Below are 15164 nucleotides of genomic sequence, written 5' to 3' on the forward strand. Positions count from 1 at the left end.
AACTGTTGTAGCTGTAAGCAGCTGTGGGAGAGCTTTGAATCTATTGCAGGGCAAAATCAAGCAGGTGCCTTGTATGACCTTCAGCAATGGTTTCTGCTAACCTGATGGATATTACTCTGAACAAATTGCAGGCACTCACGTGGACAAGTCTCTATGGGAGGCAGACAAGCCCATGAGTTTAAACAGCCATGGAAGCTTTCAGGCAGCAGCAGCTAAGAAGTGACTCAGGCAAACAAACACTCCTTTGTCAGCTGGTGTTTGTTAGTACTCTCCTTTGGTCCAGCTCCTGTAACCTGACTCTTATCGCTAGCAGTTCACCTTCAACAGCCACCATTCTTTTGCATGTTAATAAACATATACCCTGTTGGGATACATGATAAGCATGTACCCTGTTGGTACATACCTTCCCTTACCCTCCCCCACTATTTCAACAGGACATGAGGCCTTAATATTTCTCTCCTCCATACTGGAATAAATTAATGTGTGAAATCAACTCGAATACTCTGGACTAAATGAGGAGAGAAGCTTGTAGCTTTCAGTGTAACGTCTTCTGAAGGGGGTTCACTAGCACGAACTGAGGATGCATATCATGGAAATGAGTCATCAGGAAAGCTAGTGCAGCCCTTTCAAATGAAATGAAAAAAGCCCTGCTTAGAGAAGCAAACCTGCAGACTTTCTTTTCTCTCTCTCAGATAATTAACCCAGAAAGCAAACAGCTGAGTTAGTACCTCTCCTGCAAACCAAATTATTCTTCCTATGTAATTTAGTCTTTTAATCATATGCATTACTATAGGAAGGAGAGAAATTGTTATTTTCCACGCGGACTGAAAGTATTAGATCTGGGTTGAAAGTGTAGTGCTCCTTCAGCTGTCAAACTGCTCCTCACAGGTCCCTCAGTTTGGCTCTTGCAGTATTATTGCCTTCAGGGAGCGTGTCAGATGAGAGACTGCTTCACCCTCCCACTGTCATGCACTGTGCTGTGCATGACAGATTTCTTTAGCAGAGGGCTACAGATCATGGTCTGGGGTGGATGTGAGCAGGCCAGGGTGAAATACACACCACAAATTACATCTTGCTTTAAAATCAGAAAGGTGAGAAAGAAACCCTGAGAACAAAGAAAGTTGAAATGGCATTGCATAGCTGTAACAGGACATAGTATATTCAGTATTTCCACTACTCACACAGGAGATGAAGGTTTTTCTTTGTATGAGACACAGCATTCAGATGTATCCAGCATTCTAAATTACATCTAAACGTGATAAAGCTATATATCAATACTGGAAAAATAAACTGTCATACCACAATCTGTATTTGAATAACACAGCAATGGGGTATGTTTTTATAGTAATTTCATATTGCCCCTTGTGTTTTAATCTGTATGTACATCAGACTGATAACAAATATGCGTAGGTTCTCATTCTGTGAGTTCAGTGGTCATTATGCTCTTCTCCTAGCTGCCTTTTTTAGTGTTTCTTTCTGATTTACTGGACTTGAAACCAAAAGGAGCAGTTACATTTCATTAACATTCTCTTTCTTTTCCTTCAGGCATCAGGATGTGCTCACAGTCACACACCATGGCTGGCTCCCATCATCTGGGAAGAAACCTTCAATTCTGAGATCCTAGACAATGCTTACAAGCCACTGAATCTCACCCTAGGGGTGACTGCCTTTGCCATGGGAAAGTAACTGAGCTACTCAGTGGGCACAGTTCTTGGGTTGGTGCACTTCCTCTGTGGAAAGATTATTTTGGCTTTTCTTGTCCTCAGCAGAACTGAAATCTGTCGCAATCTGTGACATAAACTTTTATGCCCATGTATTGTGTCCATAAGCATAGAAGCCTACACAACAGCCTCAACACCTATTTCACCTGGAGCATGTTCAGTATTCCTGAAGTATTCCTAATGCCCAGTGTGCCTTGGTCATTAGAGCTGTAGATAGGTGGTTGGTTTGTCAAAGCAGGGATAATATACCTGTTCCTTGTCTTCCTCTATACTTCACCTATTGCATGTATAGTGCATGAATCCTTGCAGCAATAGCTGGACAATACTCTTCATCCCTTGTCTTCTTCCATTCGTTAAAGCACCCTCCGTAAGCCACCACGCCTCCCCTGGTGTCCGCTGTGCTATTCACACGTGGTGCTGCGCAGGTACACCAGGTTTGTGGGCCGCTTCTTGGAGTCAGCAGAGAAACATTTCATGAAAGGCTATTGGGTGAACTATTATATCTTCACTGACAACCCTGAGACAATTCCCAATGTCTGGCTGCAACCTGGATGAAGGTTTGTCATTGTTCCCATCAAGAAATACCCCAGCTGGCAAGAGATCTCCATGCTCAGGATGGAGGCCATAAAAAAGCACATTGCAGAGACAAGCCGTCAGGAGGTGGACTACCTCTTCTGCCTGGACATTGACATGGTGTTTTACAATGCCTGGGGGCCTGAGACCCTGGGTGATACAGCAGCAACTGTACACTCTGCCTATTTCAATGTCCCTGGAAGCCAGTCCCATTAAGAGAGGCAGAGCTCTTCAGCAGCCTACATCTCTGATGAAGAAGGGGACTTCTGCAGAGGAGGAGCTGTGTTTGGAGGGCTCATCAAGAAACCCTGTGAGTTCACGAGGATCTGCCATATGACCATCCTGATGGACAAAGCCAATAAGATCATGGCAGCCTGGAAGGAAGAAAGTAATCTCAACAGGCACTTCCTCTCTCATAAACCCTCCAAGGTGCTTTCTGCAGAGTACGTATGGGATGCCAGGAAGCCAAAACCCCCGGAAATAAACCTCATGTTTTTCCACAGTGGATAGGAACTACAATGAGGTACGAGATTCACCATCTGATCCCTGCAGAGATGTCCTCCACACACACTCCTTCCTCAAACCGAATAAGTATTAGCTCCCACAGAACATGCCCCACCATGAGTTTTTGTTCCCAGTGTGAACAAACAGAAAGGAAGATGTCATAGTTTCTCTGGAGAAGAAGCAGCAGCTGAAGTGGAGGTGAGAATGAAAATGTTTCCAAGTTCCTAATCTTTGTCAATACAAGCCTCCCACTTAAGGCTGCAGCACACAAAAAAGCATCCAAAAGGCCAGTTACCAAATGCAAGACTGTCCTTACAGCAAGGCTGCAGATGCCTTTGCCTGAGTGTTTTCCTGAGGCCTAGCAGAAACTTGGCAAAATCAAAACAATATTTAACATTCCTGTGGAGAAGACCTAAAGTTTTAGTAAAGACCTTTTCACTCAAAAAAAAAAACCAACAAACCAACCCCAAAAAACAACCCAAAAACAACCGAACAATAAATCCCACAAAAACCTAAACAAACAACTTTGCAGGGCATTAAATTTCCATGCTTTGTGTTTCATGCATTGGAATTTAAACTCACACTCTTTGTCAGGATCAGGAGGAAACTTGTGCTCAGAGCAAGTTATACCTGATTAGTGTGCAGCAGGATTTCTTGGACCTCAATAGAGAGCTGGTGCCAGCCATTGCCCACAGTAGGAGCCCTGGTCTGACAGGACAAATAGTGTGAATTTATATAGCAGTTTTATTCCAAATTCCAATCTGCCTTTTGGAGACCTGAGTTTAGACAGACTTGGCACAGCTCAGACCCAGACTGAACTTCTTTGAGTTTACTGCAATCACAGATGTGCTCTGAACCTTTTCCCTGGTTTACATGTCTCTGTGGACTATGTAATCTTTTCCTATCCATTCCTCCAGTCTTTTCCAACTTTTTTAAGCTCTGTGAAATAAATTGGCTAGAAGCTGCTGGAACTTACAGTAAAAACCTGTATGATGCATTTCCAGCAAACAGGGTGATTTCATTTTATAATGAAATGCTCCAGGGAAGCTGTGAGTTCAGTATAGAGGTGGAATTAGGTTGGGTTTAACGTTTGCTCTGTGGGAATGTGTTGAGAACCTAAACCAGGCTTTAAAGCCTGACACTCACTCAGGGGAACAGGCTGGGGGGGTCCAAACAGGAGCACAGCCACAGCTGGGCAACAGCAGCTGTGTAGCTGCCAGCTACGGTCCCAGCTTGGAGGTCCATGTGCCACCTCCCTTGCTACAGCATGTCTGCCATAAGCAACATCTCCGTTACCTCCTGAGGTGTGCTGCCAAAGGGCTGTGCGCATCTGTGCTGTGCTCATTTAATGGGAGTGGGGAGAGACGCCACAGGGAGCAGTGTGGCAGCACTGTATGGCATGGAGAGAAGAAGCAGGAGTGAAAGGGCTAAGCTGACTGTTTCTAAGGGAACAGGTTTTTAAAATGGAGAAAAGAGAAGGGAAAAAGAGCTCATTTTGCAGAAAGAGAGAAAATGGGGAAGAGCTGCCTGACTGTACTTGCTTCTCTTCACATAAGCAAAATGCTGTATGGCAGGGTATCAAGTATTCAAAGCTTTAGGGCCCCACCACTGCTTGCAGATGACTTAATGAGCCATTTCAGTCCTGTGTTGGATGGAATGGATGTGGCTGTGCTGTGCTAGGTTTCTTACAAAAGCATTCAGATCCGATATAACCATGAAATTATATAGCAGCCACACATCCATAGATCAGCTCTGCTAATGCCTAGCTCCCCTTATGCCTTAACTCTCCTCTAAACTGGTCTGTGTTTGCAGGCACTGGTCTTCATGCTGTCATACTGAACTCCTGTGCAGATATTCACAGCCTGTATTAAATCCACCATGAGAGGGAGTTCTCCAGCACAAATCATGTGTGATAGAGGGTGGTCTATATTTCTGGGGAACCTGTTCTGAAAACCTTTAGTGAGAGGCTTGGTCTGCAGCTCTGTTTCCTAGCCACCTTTTGGCCAAATCCAGGACCCTGTTGGCATTGTGGTAATGGCCTGACTTGTGCAGTGCCATTCTCCCCAGGGAAAGGTCTTGTGTCACATATTAGGTGACACAGTGCTGCCAAACAGGGCTTCATTTTGAAGCAGTACCTAGAAACTCCCTGTCTCTAGGAAGCAGAAGAATGTGACTGCAGAAGCACGCTCCCCAGTGCAGTGTGGGAGATGCTCCCTGAATCAGCTCATGCCCTCCTCTAACTAATGAAAACCTGGCCTTCTGTTGTCATCTCCTGATGATTAATCCCCTTCCCCCAACACCAGCAGCAAGCTTTCCTTCTCTCATTTGCACTGTGCAGCCTGAGGCTTGTGGGCCTTCCCAAGGGTGGGAGCTCCCCAAGGACATACTTTCTGATCTGAATCCCCCATTGACATCCATTACTCAGTGGGGAAACTGAGGCATGTGGTAGTAAGGCAACAGCCTAGTACTCTTGCATGTGAGGTTTTCCTCCATTTGCCACAAGGTACAATGCTTGTCTTACATGTCTTTGTGCCAAAGAGATTTGGACTTTGAAACACACACGTAATACTGCATGAAAAGGGGGTCACCACATGTAAATAAATCACTGGCTGATTTATACTGCTTTCCAACTCAAGCTCTGTTTGTCCTTATCCAAGTCTTGGATTAGTAGCTTGTTGCCTCCCCCATGGCCCCTTGTTCCATCCATCCATCCATCCATCCATCCATCCATCCATCCATCCATCCATCCATCCATCCATCCATCCTTTTCTGCTTGGCTGGAATAGACTCATCATTCATTGTCTGTTTAAGAACCCCTCTAACAAGCTTTCTCTTTCCTTGTCCAGGCTGGTGATTTGCACAGTGCATTCATCCCCAAAGAGAAAACTTCTCAGGGGATCAGAAACAGAAACTTCCAGCACTGAATATGATCCGAGGTGAGGACAGACCATGATCCTCTTGTTCTCCTCACTGACAGGACAAGAATTATTTCCCATAAGCCAGACCAGCACCCTTTTCTGCTCCTATTCAGTTTTCCCTTAACCCTCCCATGTGTTGTGTTGCCTGACATTACTGACTAGAAATATTATTTTGAACCACTTTGATATGGTATAAAAGGGTAGTTATGAAAGGATTGGCCTTGTCAAACCTCTGTGGGAGATCTGTGGCCAGGATCATGGAGATGAGATTGTCCTGGAGCAGACATGGATGAGAAAGGATAAGAACATCAGTTACACATTCCCTGAATTAGACCAGCATGGGGAATGCGTGTCTGCCTAAAGCACCCTGTGGTGGGAAGGATCTGGAAGGCTGTGAGCTCCCTGCCAGAATGGCTGGTTTTACTATCCTGCCCTTTGTCTTAACCTGTTTAGCCTATGGCTTTCTGAGGAAGGAGCTGTCTCTCTGTGTCTGCACAGGGACTAGTCTTAGTTGCTCACTAGTGAATGGGATGCACAGAATGAGTTTCTTTCTCAGTGGGGGTTTGCTTTAATCTCAAAGGGCAGCTCTAAGCACCAGGGTTACTATTTTCTCACTTGAATTGCCCCTGCTGTGCCTTGCCTCACTGCCCCAGCAAGTATCTGGGATCCCCAGAGGTGAACCACACAGAGAGCAACGGCTGCTCTGCAGGTGGAGGGACCATGACATCGACAGCACTTCCAGGGACAGCAGGAACTGGAGAAGGAGTTTACAGGAGCAGTTGCACATTACTCATACCAAATCCCCCATCCTGCAGCTCTGCTGCACGTGTAGGTCCATAAAATCAAATCATCCAGGAAAGCACAGCCAGCAAAACACATGGGAGGAGCGACTTTTAGATGTCTGCCTACCCACCCATCTCCCTTCTTTCTCTAAGCATGAGAGTAATGCTTGTCTTGTCTTGGGCTAGATTTAGATTAAATACAGAAAACCCCAATGTCTCTGTTTCACGTAAAACCGGTATAAAGTCATAGGAATAGCCAGACAGATTTAACCAGAAGTCTGCTGCTTGTATCCCCTCCTCATCCCCCTGCCCCTGCTGAACCTTTAGTTAATTTAAAGGAAGTCTGATTAAGATAAGAAATTGCTTTTTAAAAGTGCTTCATTCTGGGTTTTTGTTTTGCTGGTTTGGTTTTGGTTTTCTTTCACCGTAGCGAGACCTTTTGAAGTACGTATTTTCCCACTGTCCAGCACTGATACCGTTATTATAACTACACGATGTTGCCCTACAGCAAGAGCCAGTGGGTGCCCCCCCGGACCGGGAGCATCGCACCGGCTGCGTGCAATCGGCCACGAAGCGACGCGGCCTCCTCTGGCTCCTGCTTCTCCTGACATCACCGCAGCGGCGCAGCGCCGGCCTCGGAGCGCGGGGAGCGCGGAGCCGCCAGTCGCAGCTCCGCGGCTCCCAGGGCAACCCCGCACAGGAACCTCCCGCAGCTTCTCCCCGGGGTCCCCGCGCCCCCTTTTCCGCGCACGAGGACGCGCTCCCCGCCCCGCAGCGCCCGTGGGCCCCGAGTCTGGCCCCGCCCCCGGCCTCGCCGTCCCGCCCCGCCCTGCCCTCGGCGCTCCCGGCCGCGCTCGGCGCTGGCGCTGGAGGCTCCCGGGGGCGACGGAGCTCCATGGGCAGCGCTGAGCGGCGGTGACCTGGCCCCGCGGGACCCCGGAGCGGGGCCCGGCGGCTCTCCCCCGCGGCGGGGCTATGCGCGGGGCATGATGATGATTGACACTCAGGTGAGCTGCGCGCTTCGCCCGGCGGCTCCGTGCCCCCGGAGCTCTCTCGCGGTGCCCCCGCGGAGCTCCCGGCTCCGGTGCGCAGCGGCGTGGGCGGCCGGGCTTGGTCCCCTCCAGCACCCAGCGAGGGGGGGGCCTCGCGGTGGGTGCTTAATGCGTGTGCGGCGCTCCGGCGCGGCTGGCTCCTGGGTAGCCGCAGGTGCCTGTTTGTTGCTGCCCGCTGCGGCAGGGGGGGGACGCCGTCGGTGCAGCAGCCCCGGTCCCGGTGTGCAGCGAGAGCTTTGGCCGGGAGAGGCCGAATCTTTTGCAGGAGGGAATCTGTTCTTGTTCTGTTTTTTCTCCTTTCACTTTCCGGCTGCGCAGTGGGTAAGTGCTGCCGGTAGAAGCGGGGATGAAGGATTGGGAGTGAAAGCAAGACAGTCTGGGACAGGGTCTGGCTGGCAGTGCGATTCTGCAGCCGTTGCTGAGTTGTGTGGCTGCTGGCAGGCTGCAAAGCTGCATGCTATGCCACCAGGCCAGGGCTGCAGCTCTTCCAGCAGCACCTAAGCCAAGTGACACCTAAAGGTCCCTTGTCCCTGCCTGCGTCTGTTTATGAAGCTAAATGAAGCTAAACTGAGCTAAGGTGGACAACAGCTCTATGCTCACAAATCCACTGGAGCTTTGGGGCCAGGATGAAGCAAAGGTATGAAATTTGGGGTCTTATCAGAATGGGGTGCTCTGTTTGGTCGTGATGCTCTTCTGACTTTATACTTCCTATTCCTCTTCTCATGTTCCCCTCACAACACCAACCCTGGGAAGGGAAGGGGAATCTGTGCTGCTGCCCTTGTGGGGGTGGTGAGAAGGTAAGTGGGCAGCAATGGCTCCTGGGAACCCAAGAATGAGTAAAGGGAAGGGCCGATGCTGTGGTGGAAAAGTGGGCAGGGATTCATTTTTTTTGACTGGAAAATGTGCGTACCAGAGTCACCTCCTGCACCCACTGGGTCTGTTTGGTCTGGACCTCATTTGCCTTGATCCAGCCCTGTAAGCAAAAGCTGAATTAGCTCTGTTGGGAGTGTGTGAGGCAGGAGCCAGCATGCATGTGTGCTAGATTGTGGCATGTCCCTTTGGAAAAGGGGATTGGCAACCAAAATACTGGGGTTGGATCCTGACCCTCCCAGAGGTCAAGAATAAGAGTGCTCTGTCAACATGGCTATTCACTGGGAGAATAATCTTGCTAGGCAATCCAGAAAACTACAGGTGTAAAGCTGTCCAAAAAAACAATGTCCAGAGCTCAGTCTCCCTTCCATGTTGGGAATGCATGTTGCATTCCTATGGGGAGCTTTGTATTAAAGTCTCCAGCCTTCTCGTCACTTTTTATACTTGCTCCTGTTTTATGTCTGAGTAAGCTAAGGCATGTAGAGGTTTTTGTTACAAGGCTGGAATCCTTCATGGCAGGCGTTATGGTGGAGAGCACAGGTTAGAAGCCTGAATCCTGCTTGAAGAGGGTGGTCACTTTGCTTTGAGGGATGCAGTTCATCCAAGTCATGTCACTTGTGGCTATCAGTTAAAAGGAATTTCCAGCTGCACCCACAGCCGCACCCTGCCACAATCACCCTGCCTCACCACTGTACAGCTACATTTTTCATGTCTCTCAAATGTTGCTCTCCCTTGTTGCTAAGGGAAAGACCCACACAAAGAACTGGGAAAACTCAGTGCTGCAACGTAAATAAGCTGAGCAAACAAGCTTTTTTTCATCTCTGTTCTAATTGCTGCAGATGTGTTGTTCAAGGTGTCATGACATCTGAAAGCAAAGGTTCATGTGCAGTGGTAAATTTCAGCCTTTCAAACCAAAACCTGCCTGTCAGCTGGGTCAGAAGGTGGCTTCCATCCTCAGCCAAGCTCTCTCTCTTCCTGGCTGTTGGGGCTGGAGAAGGGAGCAGATGGCAGACAAGCAGGTTCGGGGCTGGCTGAGCGCAGAGTGCCCGAGTGCAGGCAATCTCTGTCATCTGCTCTGAGGCAGGGAAGGGAGAGCTGTGTCTGAGGCGACTCCAATGGCTAGGAGTTAACTCTTGGTGATGCCCTGCCACGTGTAGGAGGGTGAGTTGGCAACAAGTGACAGCAAGCAAGGGTCCAGCTGGCAGCAGGCTTGTGAGGAAGCGGGAAGAGAGATGAAAAGTCCCTTCTCAGTGTGGTTCAGCTGCTCCATCTGGAGCTCCCACTCATGCATGTGTGCCTGCAGATAGTGCTGATCAGATGTGAACAGAGGATGCAGTGACTTCTGCAGGATCCAGAATTAATCTCTGAGATACAGTAGTGATTGATTTTATCCAGTAGCTCAGTGCAGTTTATTATTATCTTTGGGGTCAGTTTGTGCTGAGATGACTCTGCATGTGAAGAAAGAAGGGGCTTTTCAGAACAGGGAAGATTTATGGTAGATATAAGGAAGAAGCTCTTCCCTGTGAGGATGCTGAGGTGCTGGCACAGGGTGCCCAGAGAAGCTGTGGCTGCCCCATCCCCGGCAGTGTTCACGGCCAGGTTGGACACAGGGGTTTAGAGCAAGCTGCTCTAGTGGGAGGTGTTGGACCTGGCTGAGCTTTAAGGTCCCTTCCAACCCAAACCATTCCATGGATCTGTCTCAGGGAGGATGCCAGCCTGCTTTCCAGGTGGTGTATGCAGAGAAACTGCTTCACCTGCCACCAAAGTGCTGTCACTTTTGGAGCGGGGCTGGCAAACTGGCAACTACACACAGCCACTGGGGCTGGAGGTGCAGAGAAACTGCAGCTGGCTCCCTCAGGCTGACCCTGCTCTCCCAGGTGTCCCCACTGCCTGGAGTTTCCCTGGGATAACAGGGTGACTTGGTACATACGGGAATGCATGGTATGTAGTGACAGGATCTGGGATTTCTCTCCAAAGGAGATATGTGGGAGTGTGTATCAGCTACTTGCCAAGGCCTTGTGAATGTTAGGGACTGTTTGACTCTTCTCCTATCCCCTTGCCTGTAGAGAGGCTGGAAGATGTGCTTCACCTGCAGGGTGCTGATGGAGAAGAGGGGCGGCTTGTCTCTTTTTGCCAAGGCAGCTTGTCTGCTTCTTCCTCCATCTCCCTCACACACTGTGGTCCCTAAATGGGCTCTGGGATGCTCCTTTTCTGCTCTGCTTTCCCCCATCCTGTTGTCCTTTGCTCTGCTGTGCAAGCTAGAGGCAGTCCCCAGGCAGTCAGCTGCGGGTGCCTGCAGGGGCTGTCGCAGGTTTGCTCCCTGCTGCTGCTCCCGAGGCGTGCTGCTGGCCGGGGATGCGTTTTGCGGGTCGTGGTGAGCGGCGCAACGCGCTGGGGCGGGGGGGAGCAGGCCCGGGCTGCGGGGCCAGGCGGGCTGTGCGGCAGGTGGCGCTGTTGTTCTCCCTATCAGTCACTGCCTCGCTTTTTGCCTTCATCGGTGCTGAGGAGCGGGAGCGTGGCAGAGGCTCTCGGAAAGCGGCGAGCGTGCGGACCTCAGCTCTGCTGCAGGGAGCAGATCTGCTTAGAGGCGCTCGGTGCTTGTGCCTTGTCTTGCTGAAGAAGGAGGAGCTGTGTTTGGCTTCTTGCTGATAAGGAATGTGAGCCAGCTCCAGCCTCGGAGACCTAAGGTCCAATCCCAAAGCCACCATGGGCCTGCTGTGACACCTCAGCCAGATCAGTCACCATGTCCCTCCTGTAAAAAAAAACAGCCCTGATCTACAGCTCCCTTTTGTGCTTGTTCCCACTGCCACCAGTCAACCCATCCCCCCAGCTCTCTCTAGCACTTGGTAGACAAGAGGCAAATACATGACCTTTCCATCAGCAGTGGCTGGGAGAGGTGCCTTTGCTGCTTTTCAGGCTGCCCCAGCTGTGCTGTCAGTGTTGGTAGAGCTTTATTTAAACCGTGAATGGGTCAGTGTGGTTGGACGTGCTGTGTTCCTGCCCCCGTGGCTGGAGCAGTGCTGGGGTTTGCTGTAGCTGGGGCTTACCCCTGCTGCTGTGGGATCCAGTGGCACTGGCAGAGCCTGCAGACATTAGCAGGTTTTCCTGCTGGGAATGTTCAAGCCCAGCCTGCGTGACCTGCAGTGAGCGTTCACCCATCTGTTTTCCTTGGGGCTTTTTTCATTTTAAATGATTTGATTTCTTGGGGACCTTTTGGCCCCCAAGTCACCTGGATGAACCCCTGCATGTTCACCTTTGTCTGTCACCACCAGCCAGTGATCTTGGAGAAGGCTCTCTGCTCATGTTTGCTTTCTCCACTGATATTTGCCTGCACTGCAAGTTTTGGCTGCTGGTCAAAGACAATGTTTTTAGACACGTGCTGACGTCAAAGGCAGCTTGGTGGTGGTGGTGCTGGGGGATCACAGACTTCCCACTCCCCTGAGGCCCGGGAGTGCAGTGGGAGTTCATCCTCTGCAGAGTTATAGCCCCTTGGGTCTCCCGGGTTCGCTGAGCTCTGGGATGGCCCCGTGGGCTCCTGCTCTCATGTGTTCCCTGGAGAGGGTGTAGCTGCAATACAGCGTCCTTCACCACCCTGCCTGGAGAGAGGTTTCAAAGACGGAGGGAAGGAAGAAAAGAGGCAGGGCGATGGGTCTGGTGGGGAAGGAAGGGGTTCAGCTGTGCCCTGGTAGGTCACTTGCCTGCTGCAGCTCAGAGGTGGAGAAGCTGTCCCTTAGTCTGTCGTGTTTCTGTGTAGGATCTGAAGAGAGACCTTAGATGTGGTGCAAGAGCCCTGGGATGAAAAGGCATCCCAGATAAGGCTCCACACTTCCCTGCAGGACCTAGAAAAGAAAGAAACAGGAGAGTAAATGAGTCGTGTGTAGACACTGACTGCTGTAGGCTGACCATTGCTGTTTGGAGGACGTACTTGTGTGGTGGGAGAAGCAGTCCTGGCATTATCAGAGGAGGGAATGTGCAGCTGGGGGGCAGGTTGCTGGCACAGCCTAGAGGTAATGCTTTGCCCAAGATCCACAATGTGGCCATGTGAACCTCCTCCCTGAAGGCTCATGCTGGCTGATATTACCCTGCAGACTGTGCCTGGCTTACACCCTTGCTGGTTTCTCAGGACATCCGCTGTTGCTTTTTATCTTTCCTCCTCCATGTGGTCCCAATCTGTTTCCCACTTCCTTGCTATAAACGCCCTGGCTGGCCTGAAGGCAGGAAGCAAACACTCCAAAGGCCATGTTCAGTGCTGGAGGAGCCTGCCTGGCTCTGTGCAGGCCGTTGACATGAGATGGGGAGGTTGGGGTCATTTCACAGGGCAGCCTGTAGGTCCCTCTGAAATCTTTGGCAGCCACCCTGCCCTGTTCTTTTGGCCCTGCTGCCTCCATCTCACAGCAGATTTCCCACTGTGTGTTTCCTGCCCATCCCTCTCAGCACCCTGTTCTGTATGGTCATGGCTCTTCCCTCTCCTCCCTGGGGAGGAGATGCCACTGACATGAAAAGCAGCAATGGCAGCTGGGGTGACACAGCAAGGTCCAGGGCAGGTGAGAGCTTCCTGGTCAGATTGGCTGTTGTGTCATGCCTGTTTTGAATGATGGGGAATAGGAATTCTGCCAGCCCTCGGCTGCTTTCTAGCCCCTTGCCAAGGAGGTTGGGCTGCCCCGGTGGGACCAGTGGTCAGGTTTGCTTGGGGGGGTGTGGAGGAGTCTTCTCATGGTGATGCGGTTCAAGGCATGCAGAAGCATTGATTGTGCAGACCCAGGAACCCAGTGCTGCAGACCTGGTGGTCACAACAGGAGAGGACAGCTGGCCCTGGGCAGGAGCAGCCACGGGATGGGGCTGAGCTCTGCCTGTGTGGAGTTTGGAGGAGCAGGGATGTCCTTTCTCCAGGTGTTTTCTTTTATCCTGGGAGAAGTCCCATGTTAATTGCCTCGTGCCCAGCAGGCCAAGGGGAGCGCAGGTCTCCTCCTAAACAGCCATGAGCCCTGAGCATTTGTACAAAGGGCCCTGTTGAAAGTCCCAGCAGCCTTCAAACCCTCCCATTCAGCATTTCCATGGTGACAGGCTGGCACTTCTGGTGGCTGTGCTGTCCTCTGTGGCACCAATATAAGGAGGTTGGTGCAAGTGCGGTGCCTCGGTGTGGTGGATTTGCTAACTAGAGCCTGTGGCCCCATAGCCTTGTCCCTCCTATGGGGGAATTGGACAGGTTGCTGTCCCAGTGATTGTGGAGGGCAATCTGTTTTGCCTCCCTGTGGAATAAACACTGAAAGGAAGGGAGAGTTTTGTTTCAGAGAGGTGAGCCCAGCCTCCTGCTCCATCACTGCAGGTGGTACTGATGGGGATGCTGGCAGTATCGTGTCCTCTGACAAAGTGCCCATCCTGTGTCTCTGCATTCCTAACCCATTGTGAAAAATATTAGGTCTGGCAATTGGCAATGCTGTGTGATTAACTGATTGAAAAGAAGGGAAGGGGAGATGACTGATAAATGCTTAGACAGTCTGGGGAAGGTGCGTTTCCTCTGGTGCAAAGGCGTTTATCTCCCTCCTGCTGCAGCACAGACCCTTGTCCTCAGGCTAACTGCTGCAGATATCCCAGCCATGCCATTTGGAGGCGGATCTGGACCCCGAGGGACTTTGGTCGGATGAGGCATCAGCCAGGCACCCCTGTGTTGTACGGTGGCACGGCCCCTCCTGTGGTGCTTGGAGGAGGCCTGGTCACAACGCCCACGGCTGTGCCAGTGCCCGTCCCTGTGAGTGGCATAGCAGTGTCCTCTGAGCTCACTGGACGCAGGTTTCTCGCCCTCATGTGCAGATGCGATGTGGATCTGGGCTCCCTGGGGCTGGCTGGGAAGCTGGGACTTCACATTCCCAGAAAGGTTTACTTTTGTTTTCATACTGGCTGTTGCTGCAAACTGGAGAGGAGGGATATAATCTTGAAACATTTTGCAAATAGTATTCTGAGATTTATCCTTTCTCCTAGGATGAAATTCATATTTTTCTATGAAATGTTTATGTATTTTGGCCAAAGCAGTCTATCTTTTGCAAGGAAGCACCTACAGATATGACCAGGTGGTAATTAGGAAGAGATTGAAATGCAGTGATATTTGTCAATATTTCAGGGCTCAAGTCCTTCTAAGTTCTCCCATGTGGGCACCATTTTCCTGGGCAAGGCCTGCTCGCTCCTTTGCACTCTGGCCAGTGACCTGCAGCCTGTGTTTCTTGGTGGGATTCAACCTGCCTCTGCAGGGGCCACCACTGACGTGGCACCAGCCACTGCAGGAGTCACAGCCCAGCTTTTGGGGAATTTACCAGCACCTCTTGCAGCTAGGCGCTGCACAGCTCCCCTCTGCACGTCCCAGTGCTGCTTGAAAGGGTGTTTAGTTAATAGGATTGTAAAGCTTTCCTGTTGTTAGGCAGTGAAAATCAATGGTGGGCCTCCAGGGCTGAGTTTCATCCTATTTACAGCACAGGCAGTTGATGGCTGTTCTGTTTATGTGGCAAGAGACCATTATGGTGCTGGAGGGAGGCCGTTCCACCTCCCGGGCTGTGTGCTGCTCTGGTGGGGCCTCCTGTAAAGGCAGAGGACACTGCATCAGTGTCCCCAGCCTGGGGTCTGTCCCCACCTGGAGAGAGGGTGGTTATGGAAACTCAATAAACTGTTGCCATGACAGCTTTGAGCATGGCTCCCTCCCGATGCTCTACCTACTGTGACAGCTCAATATTATCAGCTCCTGTGGGACTGATT

At 50.9% G+C, this 15164-nt stretch overlaps 2 protein-coding genes across 2 annotated transcripts in view; both read left to right on the forward strand.

Moving 5' to 3' along the window:
• Positions 1–2089: 2089 nt before the first annotated feature.
• On the forward strand, positions 2090–2958 carry GBGT1 (globoside alpha-1,3-N-acetylgalactosaminyltransferase 1 (FORS blood group)). The gene is given in 2 exon segments (XM_057409224.1): positions 2090–2785; positions 2787–2958. Coding segments are annotated over 2 exon segments (696 nt in total). The 5' UTR covers positions 2090–2195; the 3' UTR covers positions 2893–2958.
• A 4443-nt stretch (positions 2959–7401) lies between these two features.
• The window catches only part of RALGDS (ral guanine nucleotide dissociation stimulator), a 54781-nt gene continuing 47018 nt past the window's right edge, over positions 7402–15164 (forward strand). The window contains exon 1 of the mRNA XM_057409230.1: positions 7402–7505. Coding sequence (XP_057265213.1) covers positions 7485–7505 — 21 coding nt within the window. The 5' untranslated portion in view covers positions 7402–7484. The remainder of the gene's footprint in view (positions 7506–15164) is intronic.

The sequence above is a fragment of the Pezoporus wallicus genome, unplaced genomic scaffold (genome assembly GCF_028554395.1).
Source record: "Pezoporus wallicus isolate ANWC-B61680 ecotype Strahan unplaced genomic scaffold, APGP_CSIRO_Pwel_v1 contig_8341, whole genome shotgun sequence".
NCBI classification, from domain to species: Eukaryota; Metazoa; Chordata; class Aves; order Psittaciformes; family Psittacidae; genus Pezoporus; species Pezoporus wallicus.